Source organism: Phragmites australis, chromosome 16 (genome assembly GCF_958298935.1).
Source record: "Phragmites australis chromosome 16, lpPhrAust1.1, whole genome shotgun sequence".
Classification (NCBI taxonomy): domain Eukaryota; kingdom Viridiplantae; phylum Streptophyta; class Magnoliopsida; order Poales; family Poaceae; genus Phragmites; species Phragmites australis.
Window position 1 is genome coordinate 29529463 of NC_084936.1, and position 17835 is coordinate 29547297.

General features: G+C 43.0%; 2 protein-coding genes and 1 pseudogene across 5 annotated transcripts; 2 read left to right on the plus strand and 1 right to left on the minus strand.

The window, feature by feature from the left end:
• The first annotated feature begins 696 nt into the window (after positions 1 to 696).
• On the plus strand, positions 697 to 2639 carry LOC133896508 (uncharacterized protein At2g27730, mitochondrial-like). Its single transcript, XM_062337139.1, has 3 exons — positions 697 to 936; positions 1061 to 1153; positions 2428 to 2639. The coding sequence occupies exons 1-3, from the start codon at positions 781 to 783 to the stop codon at positions 2446 to 2448; spliced, it is 270 nt and encodes an 89-aa protein (XP_062193123.1). The 5' UTR covers positions 697 to 780; the 3' UTR covers positions 2449 to 2639.
• A 1448-nt stretch (positions 2640 to 4087) lies between these two features.
• On the plus strand, positions 4088 to 11548 carry LOC133895350 (probable UDP-N-acetylglucosamine--peptide N-acetylglucosaminyltransferase SPINDLY). Of its 4 annotated transcripts, none has more exons than XR_009905594.1 (18): positions 4088 to 4486; positions 4916 to 5313; positions 5677 to 5838; positions 5936 to 6111; positions 6217 to 6292; positions 6746 to 6874; positions 6961 to 7080; positions 7160 to 7228; positions 7338 to 7419; positions 7684 to 7778; positions 8136 to 8200; positions 8316 to 8514; positions 9010 to 9204; positions 9437 to 9531; positions 9626 to 9761; positions 9834 to 10051; positions 10276 to 10505; positions 10714 to 10851. XR_009905594.1 is itself a non-coding variant. In XM_062335602.1 (18 exons), exons 2-18 carry the CDS (start codon positions 4945 to 4947, stop codon positions 11133 to 11135), a joined length of 2736 nt encoding a protein of 911 aa, XP_062191586.1. In that variant the 5' UTR covers positions 4094 to 4486; positions 4916 to 4944; the 3' UTR covers positions 11136 to 11548. The 4 variants fall into 4 exon arrangements, 3 of the variants coding, with proteins under 3 accessions (XP_062191588.1, XP_062191586.1, XP_062191587.1); XM_062335602.1 differs by having other exon boundaries at positions 4094 to 4486; positions 10276 to 10403; positions 10714 to 11548; XM_062335603.1 differs by lacking the exon at positions 4088 to 4486 and adding an exon at positions 4627 to 4691 and having other exon boundaries at positions 10276 to 10403; positions 10714 to 11548.
• A 1283-nt stretch (positions 11549 to 12831) lies between these two features.
• On the minus strand, positions 12832 to 17547 carry LOC133896294 (peptidyl-prolyl cis-trans isomerase CYP18-2-like; annotated as a pseudogene).
• Positions 17548 to 17835: the final 288 nt, after the last annotated feature.

The window sequence follows — 17835 nt, forward strand, 5'->3', positions numbered from 1 at the left end:
AGAAAATGTATTTACTAAACCAAATTAAATACATAGTTTACTCTTTGCTAATCAAAAATCATGAAACCAATTTTGTTACCTTCTTACGTGATCTTATGTGTTTTTAAAATACATGAACTCGTGAAATAATTATTGTTATATGCAGGATTGTGTAAATATGTTACAACTAGATTAATTCATATCTGACCTATTACACCTCAAAAATGAGTGAAATTACTTTTTTTAGTTAATTATACTATACTTTATGTAGAAAAAATAATGGTAGGCATGAAAAAATTAATTACATTGCTGTTTTTTTTAACATATTCATCTTTTGCTTGTGAACTATGTAAAAATTATGAAAAAATTGTTAAAACTCTAAATGAAGTGAAACCAATTTTAAAGATTCTCTTAAGATACATCATACGTAAAAAAAGAATGTATTTACATGTTAAGTGTGTCTTTAATATAAGTTAATAATTGAACTGCGAGCTTGCGCGCTTTTTTTTTCTTTCTTTTTTTCAAATTTGCTGCCAACAGAATATGATGCAAATAATATTATTTTTTAAATATTTTTTATACAAGGTTTTAGAATTGTTTCTAGTTTTTTAGAAATTTTTTAATTTTTTATTTAAATTCGATTATCGAATGATTTATATTACCAGTACTCGGTAAGATCGGTAAACGCGAATTTCGCTCTGTAACGGTAGATAAGTTAAACCTGCTCAGGAGCTTGTTGGTTATTTAGAGGCGCCGCCGCGAGCACTCCGCACCCACCCTTCAACCCTAGCAGCCCAGGAGATGGCGATGCGATCAGCGCTGACCTCCCTCCCCGCGCGTCTCCGCTCCCCGCCGGCCTCCGCGGCGAGCGGCGGCGGGCGCCTCCTCAGCAGCAGCGACGGGAAGGGCCGGGTGCTCAGCGAGGAGGAGCGCGCCAAGGAGAGCGTCTACATCCAGGTCTGTCGCCCCCCACCTCCGAACGCCAAACCCCTTTCGTTGACCATTTCTCCGATCGGATGCCTGCGGCTATGGTGCTGGGCTCACGGTGTTTCGGTTTGATCTGGGGCGGCGCGGGGAGCAGAAGATGGAGAGGGAGCGGCAGGAGAAGCTCAAGAAGAAGCTCGGGCAGGAGAAGGCCGACGCCGACAAGACCAAGACCGACACCTCTGACAAGGTATAGCAAGATCGTTGTCTGTATCACGTTGGGCGAAAACTCACAAAGTTGCCTGATCTGTATGGGGTCCTCCATTCTCTGAGAGAAATGGATAGGGTCATTGCCATGACTGAGGAAGCATTGAAGTGTCTTTTTTTTTGCATGGTTTACTTATGGGTAACCTAGAAACGTTCTGGCCATGTTTTTCCTGGTGGGTATTGGATGCTTCTTAAATTCAGTCATGTTTGGATCGATAGGAGGAATTCGGATCCAAATCCTTAGGATGTAGTTCCTACCCTGAGATTAAAGAGGGCTTATTTTGGGTTCCCCCTCATCCTAACACCAGCTTACTCCTTAGTGATGATTCTTAGATAAATTGTGGGACTTAGGAAGGGAATTTAGGTAAATATGAGGAAAGGTAGATGAGTAGCATGACGCTAGGGATCAAGCCATGGAATTTCTATGTTTTCACGAGAATGATCCTGGGAAAAAGAGAAGAAATTATCTTAAGTATTGTGAAAAACATGTGGATGTGGTTTAATTTTAGCATTTGCAGCATACATAGTTAAGTGAACCCTCGAATGATTACAGTTTTGTAGCCCACCATGTTGTACTTATTTCTATCCATTTTGGTTCAAAAAGTAGCTTCAGCACTCAGCAGGGTCTGACCAAGTGCTTTTTGCTTTCCTCATCTGATGCAGTCTTTTGATCCACTATACATTGTAAGCGTTTTTTCTATAATATTTGATTCCTCTGCCTTTCTGACTAAAGAATCTGTTTTATACCTTATCATGAAAAGAATACATAACATAATGTTAAGTCTTGAGGGGTTCATACCCTAAGAATAAAGAGGGTTTATTTTGGAGTAGAGTGCTACTATATGATGAAACTAAGTCTCAGATTGTGATCTGTTGTCCATGTATTATGTTCCAAACAACCTCTTTAAAGTGGGCAAGTTCCCTTTGCCCAGGAGATTACGAAATGAAAAGATTATGTTGTATGAGCTCTGCAAGCCATTGGCCTGTACCAACCACCTCACAAATAGAAAATAGCTCTGAGAAAGGCTTGAATACGTCTGGTGTGCTAAAACTGAAAACAATGTCGGCTTGCACTTCTGCATCGTATAGAATTTCACGGATTTATATTACGTTAAATTGTTCATGAAGAGAACTGTTTCTGTAACTCGGTTGACATCACATCATGCTCCTTGTAGACTTGTCAGGATATAACAATTTGCTGCTTGTTGCACTCCTCTCTTATATTGCCTAATATACTTGTCATTTTTTTTTTGGCAGAAACCCGAAGGATCTAACTAAGATTGACCTTGTGCTGCCTGAAGGCAAGCCCGTTTCAGAGCCTCCGATGGACAGCTATGTTTATACATGTCCAGAGATGGAAGAATAAATTCACTAAAACATTAGTGACACTACTTCCGGCTGCTGTGTTGTTTTCGGCTGTCTCGCACTTGTCAAGACATCATCCCTATTTGCTGTTGAACCTTATTTCATTGTGCCTCGTTTGCATTTGCTGGCTTCCGGTAAATCGGTCTTTCTTCTGGTGCAGCCTCTTCATATTTCCCAGCTTGGAGCAGTCCGGCAGGGTTGGAGCATTTGCCGTTATTCCGATTAAGGTTGGAAACTTGCGTTGAAGGAACTTGTTGTTTATTCTCCTTTTTGTTGGGTTTGAGGGGTATCATTGGCAAGAAGAATGATATCTTGACTCTCCGTAATGGCGGCAATGCCCTCCCCACAGAATCCACAAATGCCGGTTTTTTCATGCGACTGAAAATAGGAAAATGAATGGACTGAAATAGGAACCATATGGTGGGGGAAGAGGGAATGGCTGCACAACCAAGCGAGGGAGGCATAGTTCTCCTTGACAAGTGATTGCCTTAGTGCAGTGATCAAGGCTGTGTGGAGGTGATGACAGATGCTTCTAGTCGAAATCTTGATGTTAGTGTAGCGACAGTAGCCGCATCTCGAGTTGCGCCTACCTCCAAATCAACCAAAGCGGGGAGCGACTACAGGAAAGATCGTCTGACGTAACTACACGTGTGATGTCATTGTTGACGTATGGGGCTCGTCGAGAGTTAGCTCACATGTTAGTGAAAACGTCACAATGTGCAGCTACGGTTGATAGACCATGTTAGCAACCAAGTGCACATTGCATTATTGTAGGAGTTTTATTGATTAGTGATCATGTTATGTAGAGGTGACAACATGGAAGATAATATCTACCTTTACCATCGGGGCCACGTGACTCCGATGAAATTCCGTAAATACTATAAAAAATTATTGTTCCTGGTTGGTTATTTATGTTGTGGTGGTAGAATCGTGGGTGCATGTCTTGATCCACTAAGGTTTAAATTCTGGTATACACCTGTTTAGATGTTTATGAGTTTAATGGTTATATACATCTCTAGTTAATGAAAAAGCTGAAAGTTATACTTTCTTCATCTAAAAATCTGTATTATTGATCCGTTATATAAAAATAATGTCTCCAATAGTCTTTTCAGCTGGTTCCGCTCCTGTATAGATGCTAGCGGTTACCATAAGTGATGTCATCCTCCAAATCAAAGCGGCGATTGACTACAACACCAAATTCCACAGCCATAAAGTCAGTTACGAGTCCTCTCTTTCCCATACCCTTTCACACATCAAGCATAGATGTTTTTTCCCCTTCATATAGAAAATTCCACAGCCACATTAAGAGAGTAGCTATGAGAAAACGTGTTTTCGTCTAGAGGAAAAACAAGAACAGTTGACAAGAAAAGAAAACCGATCAATTCTCTCGTGGCAAAACTCACCACGTTTACCGCGTAGTCGATAAAAGAAAAGAAATATAATAAAGCAAAAACCGAAGGGGTGGCAGCGAAAAGAAAGCTGCGACTGCGAGACAGACGGGCAGTACAAAAAGGCCCCTCGAATCAATCAAAGCGAGCGAGCGCACGGGCCAAAGCGTAAAGGAAAAGCACCAAGAATTTTCGGGAAAAGGGAGGGACCTAAACACAAAGAGGACCAGCAGTACTACGGCGTCGCTCCCCCCCCCGCCCCTCTCCCCTTCCGAAACCCTCGCCGCCGCCGAAATCCTCGCCGCGGCGGCGATCACCGCTCTCCTCGATGCTGGCGGGGCAAGCGGCCGGCGAAGCGCGGTCCGCCACTCGCGTAGGGCTCTGAAAGTCAAGAGCTTGGCTCCCTACCCTGCGCAGCTGAGCCCCGCGCCGCCGCAGCCTCCCGCCGGCGCCGCGAGGCAGTTCACGGCCGTCGCCGCAGCGCTGCCGTGCACTCCGTCTAGTGGAGTGCAGTTGAGATCTTTGCATCCGGACGTGGATTGGTTCCTACCTTGGGGGCGTTGGTAAGTAATCCGAGCTTTCTTGGATGGATTCCCTTGTCCAAAGACCTGTGCTTTCTCAATCAAGACCAAATCTTTCATTCTTTCTTTGTCTCCATTTAATTCTGGATTCGTCATTCGTGTGCGGCGTGGTGCCTCACTGATACAGTCCATGAACCCACGGTTCCGTTAGGTTCTTCTTCTCCTTGAGAGCGCAAGATTGACATTGGTAAACGCCGTAGGATTTCTTGGTGCCCAATTGTGGCGCGGCTGCAGTTTATTTTCCTCAACTTTTGGGGTTTCTACTGAACCTCCATGCCCCACGCCAAGTCCACCCCTGCTCCAAATTAGTTCTTTTTTATGCATTTCCACCCCTATTCTAGTGCTTCCAATTGGAATTCTTGGCGACTAGCGGACTACACGGAACTGATCGATTCTTGCATTCTTTTACAGATAAGGAGAAGTAGGTGACTCTCTCTTTCATGGGGCAGCCTGGGATGGACTCTGTTCAAGGGAGGGAGAGCAATGGCATTGTTTCTGACCGCAATGATGGTGCTTCTCCAGCTAACCAGCAGTTAGAAGGGAAGGAGGCATTGCGGTACGCTAACATCCTCCGGTCGCGCAATAAATTCGCCGATGCGCTTCAGTTGTACAACGTTGTGCTTGAGAAGGAGGGCACCAATGTGGAGGCCCTTATTGGGAAAGGGATTTGCCTCCAGGCACAGAACCTGCCAAGACAGGCCATTGAGTGCTTCACAGAGGCTGTGAAAATTGAGCCAGAAAATGCGTGCGCTCTCACGCATTGTGGGATGATCTACAAAGATGAGGGTCACTTGGTTGAAGCTGCAGAGGTATTTGCATGATTCATTATGTGCATTCTCTGTTCTTTCAGATGGCATGCCGATTCTTGTGAATTATGACACGTGGCCTAAAAACAGACCTTGTTTGTGATTTTTTTGGTTGCGAACTCAGTAGTCTTTGGTGGAGCGTTGTACGATGTTAACCTAACATAAAACATGCCAATGATTATAATGACACCCTTGTTGCAGTAATAGACTAGTGCGAGCGCAGTGATGTCATTTTGTGTTGATTTTTTGCCTCGACTGTGTTCCATTATTCCATCTTTGCCTAAGCATATCATTTGACATTAATATATTGCGGAAAAGTACTATATTTTTAAATCTAAAATGTTTTAATCGGAAAAAATGGATCAGGCATATCAAAAAGCTCGAACGGCGGATCCTTCCTACAAACCTGCTTCGGAATTTCTAGCTATTGTGTTGACTGATCTTGGAACTAGCTTGAAGCTAGCGGGTAATACAGAGGAGGGAATTAAAAAATATTGTGAAGCTCTGGAAGTAGACAACCACTATGCGGTACCATCGTAAACTCTAGTTTGTATCTACATCACTATTATTCTTTTTCAATGGACAACTTTATATTGTGACAATGTCTTACATCTGATTTATGCAGCCTGCTTATTACAACCTTGGGGTGGTTTATTCAGAGATGTTGCAATTTGATATGGCTCTTACTTGTTATGAGAAAGCTGCATTGGAGAGACCATTGTATGCTGAAGCCTATTGCAACATGGGAGTTATCTATAAGAACCGGGGAGAGCTAGAAGCAGCAATTGCCTGCTACGAGAGGTAAGTCGCGATTCTTTGGTACACATTAAGTATGCTGATGTTCCTGAGTAATCCACTAGAATGACATATTAAAGTGACTTTTGGCATAATTTCACTGTACTCCAGGTGCTTGACTATTTCCCCCAACTTTGAGATTGCTAAGAACAACATGGCAATAGCACTGACCGACTTGGGCACAAAGGTGCAGACCTTTTCACTTAATTATTTCAACCAGCTCAGCATTTTTTTTCTGGTGTCTGCTGTGTACATCCTAGCGGTTGCCATCATCTGCCTTTATTCATTCTTTGGGTGCAATACACAAGTTTGTAGTGATCATGCCTGACAGACCGAACTGTAGCTCCATTATTCCAGTCTTGTTTAAAACATAAGTCATTCTTCTAATTTTCTGCCCTTACTGAGACAAATTTAACTCTTGTCAATTGCTTTTCTGCTCATCTTCAACTTCCAGCACAGTAAATTTGGCGATATAGAATTAGTCTTGAGTGACCTTAACGAGAGCATATTTGGTAGAAGCTCAGTTGTAACCTGCAATTGACATTCATCTGGTGATGTATGAGTTGCCATTTGATTGTGATTGCTTAAAGGAACAACTCTTGTGTTTTCACTTATCATTTGAAACATTGGAAATGTTCAGGTAAAAATTGAAGGTGACATCAATCAAGGTGTGGCATATTACAAGAAAGCTCTGTTCTACAATTGGCACTATGCTGATGCCATGTATAATCTTGGCGTTGCATATGGTGAAATGTTGAACTTTGAGATGGTTAGTTATAAGACAATCTCATTTGTTGTACCATTAACATCCATTTGTTACCTTTCTGACATTGTATATTTCTGAGTTATGTGAAGGCTATTGTTTTTTACGAGCTTGCTCTGCACTTCAATCCTCGCTGTGCGGAGGCTTGCAACAACTTGGGAGTGATATACAAGGATAGGGATAACCTTGACAAAGCTGTTGAATGTTATGAAGTAAGTTAAACTGATTATGCACTTCTGTTTAGGTTATTTGTGGACTAATACTAATTTGTTTTATATTTTTATGTTTTAGATGGCCCTGTCAATTAAGCCAAATTTCTCCCAGTCGTTAAATAACCTTGGAGTTGTCTATACTGTTCAGGTCTGTTCCTCTCCTATCAAATCTGTCTTGCACAATTCTTATTGTGATTGTCTGATTAGTTTGCACTTTTAGCTTACTGAAATATGTTTATATTCATCAATTCATACAGGGTAAGATGGATGCTGCTGCAAGCATGATTGAGAAGGCCATAATTGCAAATCCCACATATGCCGAAGCATATAATAACTTAGGTAATGATTAACCAACTGATGCCATATGAAACGATTAAATTCTATCATTTCATTTGAAACAACATTTTTGAGCTAAGAATCCCCTTTGTAGGCTGCTAGTCTGTCAAATCCTTTGTATGCTGCAAGTCTGTCAAATCATATATGCCTTTCCGCCCCCTTCTTTTTTAAATATTGCATTTTTATTCAACTCCAAATTCCAAGATAACTCATTAAAATTATTTATCGGAGTTATTAACTGACAATTCATCATTGCTTTTATCTTAGGTGTTCTTTACAGAGATGCTGGAAGTATTACTTTAGCCATACAGGCTTATGAGAGATGCCTTCAGATTGATCCTGATTCACGAAATGCTGGTCAGGTACTCTTTTTGGCCTAGATCATGCTCATTAAATTTATTTTGGGGTCTGCTGTATGTTATACATAAAAAAATTAATCATTTCATCAGGTACCACTAGTAAATCTTAATAGGTCTTGCTCAATTTGGTGAGTAACCATATGTAAATGTTGCACAGCTACAAATAATAGCCTGTCACCTCTTTATCATTCTGGAATGAAAATCATTATTTAAGCTTTGCTGTTGCTTGCAATTCTATCTATTTTTGTTGCTGTTCTACAAATTTTGTGGAACCTATGGTCTATATTTTTGCAGTGGCTGACCGTTTAGCTTACATTCTCTCCTTATGTGTTAAATTTATATAATAATTCATTTTTACAGAACCGTTTGCTTGCAATGAACTATATTGATGAGGGCTCAGATGACAAGCTGTATGAAGCTCACAGGTCATTCTGTGGACTATTTACAATAGACATTACATATTTATATTAGCATGTTTTTTTTTAATTTCCCTGTGCTATAAATGCGCATGATTATTCACTATCTTTTATTATTTCGCAGGGAATGGGGCAAGCGCTTTATGAAATTATATCCACAATATACTAGTTGGGATAACTCAAAAGTTGCTGATCGCCCATTGATCATCGGCTATGTATCTCCTGATTACTTTACTCACTCTGTGTCATACTTCATTGAAGCTCCACTTACACACCATGACTACACAAATTGCAAAGTGGTTGTCTACTCCGGTGTTGTGAAGGTATAGATAACCGTTTCCTTTTCCTGTTAGCTATTGTTCTGGGTTGTACACACTTTGAGTCATAAACTTGTGAGATTGCCTTGCTTTATTAGGAGCCAAAATTTGTATCTAAGCAAGTATACAAAATTATTCCTTTATCAAAACAGAAGTGGTAATCCAGTGATCACAGGGTAGGGAGTGGTAATTACATTTGCCTAGGAAAATTTAGCTTAGTAATACTATATATACGTAAACCGGAAATATAATATCCAATGAGAGGTTGATGGGTGGAGTAGTGCCACCTGGTGTTATTTCCCTGCTTGCATGATCTTTAGTGTTGCTGAGAAATTTGTCCCATTTATGTTTGGTTCGCCTTAGTACCTAGAGCTGCACTGCTGTAGTCTGTTTTGAGTATACAAGCTCCTTGGTTTCCTTGCCTTTCTTTTTCATCGTACTTTATTCTCTATTTCTATTATAGTTTTTCATTCATATTTTCTTTCATCAATGATTATTTAGGCAGATGCCAAGACACTTAGATTCAAGGATAAGGTGTTGAAAAAGGGTGGACTTTGGAGAGATATATATGGTATTGATGAAAAGAGGGTTGCTAGCTTGGTGAGAGAGGATAAAGTGGACATACTTGTGGAACTTACGGGTCATACGGCAAACAATAAGTTAGGAACAATGGCATGCCGACCTGCTCCTATTCAGGTACTTTGGTGCTCCATGATGCATGTCTGTTTCTAACGAAATTTCAGAACTGTTTGCACACGAGCAATATTATATCTATTTTTACGTTCACAATCTTCTTCATTTGAGCCTGCCAACATGATTGTGTACTTTCCTGCCTGTCCAATTGAACCATTCAAGAATCTTGATCAATGATTATCTGATTATTTGCTGAAAAGCGCTCCTTTTAACTTGGATGTATATGTCTGCACAGGTTACCTGGATTGGCTACCCTAATACAACAGGTTTGCCAACAATTGACTATCGAATTACAGACCCATTAGCGGATCCACCTAGTACAAACCAAAAGTAAGACATAGGCTTATCTTGCAGCTATAGTTATTCTGGCATGTACTTTTCTCCCCTCAGATATCTAGAGGCTCATAGTAGCAATTGTCTACAGGCATGTTGAAGAGTTGGCGCGCCTTCCTGAAAGCTTTCTTTGTTACACCCCTTCCCCAGAAGCTGGGCCCATTTGTCCCACACCAGCAATTTCAAATGGTTTTATCACGTTTGGGAGTTTTAACAATCTAGCAAAGGTGACACTTTGACACTTGAAAGGTTTGTTTTTCCGTTGAATCACTCATTTCATTTAGGTTTTTTTTTGGCAGATTACACCAAATGTATTGCAAGTTTGGGCCCGAATACTGTGTGCGGTCCCTAACTCCAGGCTTGTGGTTAAGTGCAAGCCATTTTGCTGTGACAGTATCAGACAGAAATTTTTGTCAACACTAAAGGAGTTGGGTTTGGAGTCATTACGAGTTGATTTGTTGCCACTCATCCATCTCAACCACGATCACATGCAAGCATATTCCTTAATGGACATCAGGTGAGCAGTTGTGTCACCTTTGATCTTCTAGCCTTCTAGGTTAAGTATTTTTTCTTTCTTTCCTGGGTATGCGACTCTGTGTTCATCTGTAAATGGGTAGATCCATGCTTGTAGATATCTTAGATTGTTCATTAGTAAGTCCTTAATTTTCACACTGAAAATGCATCCTCAATTATTGCTGTTTCTCTAAACAGCAGTCTGAATTTTGTTTCATTTCTTTGCAGCCTGGATACATTTCCGTATGCTGGAACTACCACTACATGTGAATCTTTATACATGGGGGTTCCATGTGTTACAATGGCTGGTTCAGTCCATGCTCATAATGTTGGTGTTAGCATACTCAGCAAAGTTGGTATGCAACTGTTAATTATGCAGCATAACCTATAGATTAAACCATACCTTTTAAGTTGGTTATCTTTCCCCTGCATGGTTATATGTAGGACCTGCATCAAAGGTTTGGTTGTCCACGGCCCCGTTTTCATGTTAATTATATCTACCATAGAATATTATAGATAAACATGAATACCTGAACGTACATTATGTTAACCTGTGCTGCTAATAAAATGTTCTAGCTATTAAACCAGGCCATTTTTCTCCCACTGTTGAATGGGATTTATATCCATATGGAATTGCGGATTGACAATTTGCTGTTTCTCTTGTAGGGTTGGGGAGGCTGGTTGCTAAAACAGAGGATGAATATGTCAGCTTAGCGTTGGATTTGGCATCAGATGTCACTGCCTTGCAAGAACTGCGAATGAGCCTCCGTGAGCTGATGATGAAGTCTGCAGTCTGTGACGGAGAGAAATTCACACGTGGCCTGGAAGCTGCATACAGAAACATGTGGCGCAGGTATTGTGATGGGGACGTGCCATCTCTCAGGCGCCAAGAATTGTTACAGGAACATCCAGTTGTCAATAAGCAAGACTCGGACAAAACTGCCAAGAAGCTTGCAGGTCTGAAACCACAGAAAGCAAATGTGACTGTGGAGGAAGATAAGCAGCCCCCAATAACGGTGACTGGTGTTAGTTCACCTGATTCATCCACTTCTGTGAAATGTGAAGCGAATGGTCACATCAGCCGATGACCAAGACGATGGCACGCTCCATTGATGCAGACCAAAACTGATCTACTGTAGCTTGAGATACGCAATTGATATTTGCACTCAGATAGCTATTGGGAGTCAACGCCGGGTGTCTCATTTATTGACACTGGTAATGGATAAGAGCACATATGTGCCAGTGCCATCCGGTTGCGAATCTTCGGTGACCTGTGACTTGTAGTAGCTAATGTAAGATATAATTCATGGGGAAAGCTTATAGAGTTGGATTTGTAGAACTGTATCCCCTCTGTAGGTTTATGATATGATAGCTTAAGTTGCAATGTTAGAAACAATAGAACAAGACACTGTTTGTATATGTAGAAACATCACGGTGACACAACTTCTAGAGAGTCGATTAACCGAGGCAATTTCAACAGGCTGTGTGATCCATATGTTCATGATACTGCTCCCTTTTTTTCTGTGCGTCTTTTGAGCCTCCCCACCCCCCCCCCCCCCCCCCCGCGGGTAACGTGTGATTTGTGAGTTTGTTTGCCCAGCAGAATTGTGTTGGCTGATGGATTGTTGCTGGAAGGAAATCTTTCATCTGCACTGGATGTATTTTATCCGAAATACGTATGAAACAATGTTATGTTCGACAGTAAGCTTAGATTGAAAAAAAATATTGTACTGAAGTTGCACCGTGCATCTTCTTTTCTTTTCTTTAAAGAAAACTTGAATCCACCTTTCTGCTCGGCCACTTTGGCCTTTGCATCCCTCAGCTTTGGAGTAGTCTTCCATCCCTCGGCTTGAAAGGCAAGGAGGAAGAAGAGTACACTAGCATTTACAGTAAGCAGTACGGTGCTGAATGAAATGGCAGATCGCTCAGTTGAGTTCTCACATGTCCATTAGCATCTACCAGCATATTTTAGGGGAAAACAAAGCAAACCACATGCCTCGACAATCTGCCCTGGTCAGCGTTTTTGTTCCACTGTATTATCTAGTCTAGGTGTGTGCTAGGAGATGTCCTTATGTACTCAAGAAAAAAAAAACGATAGGGAGACATTTGATTACTCCTCTCCTGGCTGGCTGCAGGCAGCATATGATCATAGATGGATGTATCATTTACTAAAGTGCACTGTGAGGTTGAAAACTTAATTTAGAGGCGGGCATATGGATATGGCGCCATGGAATTTATTACGTATGATCTTGTATGATTTCAGTGAACTGGTCTGATCTGAGCTTTTACATTTTCAACTAGTTCGTACCCACGCACCCTGCAGAAATCGTATGCAACAGCAATAACAGTATGTATGGTCAGGAATAGCAACTCCTCCAGCGAGACACCTCTCCAGGTCCGGGAAAGACTCAGTCAGCCAGCCGGGGGTGCGGATCTCCAGGCTGAAACCGTTTGCCTCGGACCGTTACAAAGACCAGCATGCACCTTCTTACTCAAAAGTTATGTTCTACTGATCAGGTAGATTTTCAGGTCAGACAGAGAAAGGATTCATCAGTTGTTCCGAAACTTCAGAACAGTCATACAAAGCCAGAACTGGCTAGGCTTTTATCTTTTCCCAAATGGCGCGATACAACTTCTTACAGGACCACTAAGGCAAACAGGGAATGTATGATCCTGAGCCGATTTTCTTTTGAGAACCTGAGCCATATTAGTGCCATGAACGCAGCTACAAGACTAAACCAATGTTCAGAGGTCATGATGTCAAGTAGAACTTCGGCGCTTGCTTTAATCTTTGACCACGGCTCGCAGGATTTTCACTTCATGGATGGGCCTGAACCAACAAAGGTAAGAAACCTCAGCAAGGGTAAACAGCAAACGGAGACCAGAGTTTCACTACTAGATCGAAATAGAGAAACATGAATTCCTGACAAGTGAATCTATGGAAATATGGTCTGTTTATATATATAGTCTATTCATCAGCATCATGATTCATCCTATGCCAATTTCCACGGGAAATTTCGACAGTCCAATCAATGGTAAGGCATGCATTCCTTCTTCTTTAGTAAGAAATCAATTGTGACATGTGACCTTTCAATTCTACATAAACAAAAACAAAAACATGTGTTAACGTAGCCCCTAAGTATGTACGTTAACTGCCCCCCGCAGTCGAAGCGTGAGGCTCCCGAACGCTGAGACTGGAGCGAAAATCCTGGAATAACTGCACTGGAAGACCCTTGGTCACAACATCAGCGAATTGCTGACTGGAGGGAACATGAAGTATGCCCACCTCACCGAGAGCAACCTTTTCGTGAACTAAGTGAATATCGATCTTGATGTGTTTGGTGCGTATGTGCTGAACAGGGTTTGACGACGTGTAGATGGCACTGACATTATTGCAGAAAACCATGGTAGCCTTAGGAACCAAGACATGGAGCTCCTAGAGAAGCTGACGAAGCCAACAACATTTAGCCACAACGTGCGCAATAGCTCGGTACTCAACTTCAGCACTGGAGCGCGAAACGATCATTTGGCGCTTAGAGGACCAGGAGATGAGTGTATCACCGAGGTAGACACAGTAGCCTGATGTGGAGCGTCGCGAGTCGGGGCAGCCATCCCAATCCGCATCAGAGTATGCTGTGAGGTCTGTAGAGGTAGCATGGAGTAACTGGAGGCCGAAATCCATGGTGCCCTTGACGTACCGAAGAATGCGCTTGATGAGGGCACGGTGAGGCTCATGGGGCGCATGCATGAAGAGACACACATGCTGAACAGCATAACATAAGTCTGGGTGCGTCAATGTGAGGTATTGAAGAGCGCCTGTGAAACTACGATATTCCGTAGGATCGGCCATTGGAAGTCCATCCTTTGCCAAGAGTTTCCCTTTGATGTCTATCGGGGTTACTGAGGGGTGACAATCGACCATACCAGCTTGTTGGAGAAGATCGGCGGCATATTGTCGTTGTGACAAAAAAATACCGCCCTGAGTACGCTGAACTGATATGTTGAGGAAGTAGTGGAGGGCGCCAAGACAAAACCGAGAGGGTCAAACTCGATAGAACAAGAGTTGTCATGAGTAATTTGACGTACAAAAATAAGGTTTTTAATTAAGGACAGAACGACAAGAACATTTGACAAAACAAAGGAGGAAGAAGGAGTGGAGAGGGAGGTGTGACCAGAACGAAGAGCAGAGACGATGGAACCATTACCGATAGTGATATTTGCTGGTAGGTGGAAAGGAGAGGAGGTAAGATTACTATCAGTGGAGGCCATATGCGAAGAGGCACTAGAATCCATCACCCAAGTTGGTGACTGCTAGAGCGACATGGTGTTGAGTGCACTGATGAGGCCAGCTTGATCCCAATTAGGTTGGGAAGATTGGGCCAAGCCAGCTGAAGAGGTGGCCACCGGGGCAAAAGCCGTGAAGGCATCGCTCGGCATGCCAAGGCGAGGCCTGAGTATACCCTGGCCAGCAGCGTTGCCCGAACCATAGACAGGCCCCATGCTGAGGTTGAAGCAGATCCACAGACCGGTTGGGGTAGAGTACGAGTGGCCTCATTCGGAGTAAACTGGTGGCCGCCAGAGGAGGAGCCCCCGCGCCCTGCTGGGCACCCATCAGAGCCACAACCGACGTGCGGCCCGTCGGAAACAGCGAGGGCAGTGCCGGAGGTCGCGTCATTCTTCTGATACATCTCCGTCATGAGGAGGTAGGAGCAGGCCTTGCTAAATGAGGGTAACGACGTCTTGAAGGAGATGTTATCGACGATGTTGGTGAAGATCGAGCAAAGGTGGCATAGAAGGTTTAGCATGAGCGTCGGCTCAAACACGGCGTGACCAACATCGCAGAGATCATCGGCCAGTGATTTGACACGCTGGGAATACTCCGTTATCAATAGATCACCCTACAGGATCGAGTGAAATTGATGATGAAGATAAGCGACATGGGTCTCATGGTTGTTACGGAACTGCCCCTCGACGCGAAGCCAGAGATCCCGCGCGGTCTGGGTGGGCTCGACCGTGATGGTGAGCACATCCTCGTGGATGCAGCCGAAAAGCCACGAGAGGATGATGCAGTCCTCTTGAGCCCACGTTGGATCGTGGTGGGGATGGAACCGTCGATGTGATGCAACAGATGAAACTTGCCACACAACACCTTGAAGAACGTAGACCACATGGTGTAGTTCGCGGCCTTCATGCTAAGGACGATGGGGATGTGCGACTTGATCGAGGCAACATTGGCTGCGGCAGTCGCGGTGGAGGGGACAAGGGCGGTGTGGGCGGCCGGCGTGGTGGAAGAGAAAGACGCCAGGGAGGTGTCTTGGCTGGAGACAGTGCCCATGGCGGAGAGAGAGAGCGGAAGCGATGATCGGATCGATCGCTCTGATATAGGAAAACCAGAAAGGAGAGAGAGTTTTGGGAAAGCGCAGCACACAATGTGCGGCCTACATTTTCTCATACATATAGCCATTTATAGAGGGATCAATCCTTGATTTCAAGGGAGGAAATATCGTCAAGAATAGCAACAAGAAATGGCAAGATATATCCTTCCAAAGAATACAAATGTAGGCCCCAAGTATGTACGTTAACAACATGTACAGAAACTCCTAATGCAGGCCATACGTTGTAATGACAATGCCATACGATACAACTCTCTCTTGAGGAGAAATTAGAGGTAAGATATACGGTGCGATATGTACAGCTATAGGTATCACCTATCATTTTTGTCAGTCTGCACACTTCCAAGGCGCTTAACAATTTCCATTCCACTGCAGACACTCCCAAAAATTATATGCTTTCCTGGGATATTACACTCATGTTAATTGTATGAAACTGAATGAGATGATGAAAAGTTCAACATGGGTGTTATCTATCATGTAAATTCATATTACAATCATGTTAATTATATGAAACTGAAAGCATAATGAGATGATGCAAAGTTCAACATGAGTGTTATCTATCATGCCAAATTCAGATGTGAGCAATTTTCAACAACTGACATTCTGAGACGCAAAATCTCCTATGGTTAAACATACCAGACAGAGACAGCTGCAAAAGAGAAAATTACAGTTATGCAGTCACCATAATCCCTGGACTAGTGGACAGTGTGCATTAGGCACAACATGGAAAGAGAATGGTAAAAAGGGCAACTCCGACACTTGCCAATGTTCAACAGGTACATAAGGAGCTGTTCAAAAACTAATTCATTTTTTGTCTTTGTAATCCTTCAAAATATACTAGAAAAAACACAATCTTAATCGACATGTTTTCAGGTGTCAACAAGAAAAGACACTGATGAATCAACCTGTGGAATGCATTCCAGCTTTCCAGTGAAAAGGTCAATACCATTCAAAGAAGGCAAACAAGCAAAAGCATAAATGTGCAGTGTTGGTATCAATGATCCAAAATGGTAGCCTCACCATCAAGTGATTGACAGGATGCAAGAGTTATGAAGAACTGGCTTCCATTTGTATTTGAACCAGCGTTGGCCATGGACAGAATTCCAGCCCCAGTGTGCTTCAACTCCGGCTTCATCTCATCCTCAAACTTTTCTCTGTAAAAACAGGAATGGCAGCATGAGCAGCAATCTCAGCCAGGATCCCAACTAAAAGAGCAAGAATGGCACAAACAATTTCATCTTACAACCAGCCCTAGAAAAAAAACGTCTTACAAGTGGTGCAAGAAACTAGCTTATCCCCAAATAACACTTACAGCGGGCCAAAAACAGTGGTAACATGGCCACCAAAATGTTGTAGTTGTACTATCAGAATAGCTAATCTTACCCAACACAATGCTTAATACTGTCCAACGAATACAGGGTATACATCTATTGCTGCTGTAAGCTACCATTCATTCGACTTGAGTGATAATGTAATCGTTAATTAAACAATAAAGCAAGGGCAGTGGACAGATTGCTCACCCATAGATGGACTCACCCACCTCTGCCGGTTCCAGTAGGATCCCCACCTTGCACGATGAAATCCTAAACAAGCACAAGAACAACATCAACTCAATAAGTAACCTCATTGGATTCGGATCAGACAACACAAGAAAGAAGAAGTTGGGAAGCGAAACGATAAAAAAAGAGAGACCTTGATGATGCGGTGATGAAAGATGACGTTGTTGTAATAGCTGTGGCGCGCGAGCTCGACGAAGTTCCTGCAGGTCTTAGGCGCGTGCTTGTAGTACATCTGCCGACCAAGTAGAGCACCCATCCAGGCAAATAACCATCAACTAGCATCAAGAACCGAGAGAGAGAGAGAGAGAGAGAGAGAGAGAGAGCTTTCTTCTGCCCAGCGCTCAGGGGGCCGAATAGGAGAGAGCTGGAGAGATGACGAGGTGCATACTCCCGAGCGAAGTGACGGGCGGCGGTTCGACGTATTACCTTGACGGTGAAGGCGCCCATGGAGGTCTCGAGGGTGACCTCCGGCGTCCCGCCGGTGGCGCTGCCCGACATGCTGGCCACGGTGAGGTGGGAGGCTTCCAGCGGCGCAGAGGAGGAAGGGAGGGGACAGAGTATAAGGGGCGGGCTTCCGAGATATTCGGGTAAAAATAGAAAAATAGATAACATATGTCGATATATTTATTAAAATAGATAATATATCGGTATATTTATAAATCTAATATTTGTATTTAACACATTAGATTCTGAATATGACACTATACACCATATTCGATACCTCAGCTGTCGAAAACTCGATGTATTCGACATCTGAAGTGCAGAATACGGTGCATAGTGCTCGTATTCAACATCTCAATTTCTGAAAGCCGCCTGCATGGTCTCATGTCACGTCG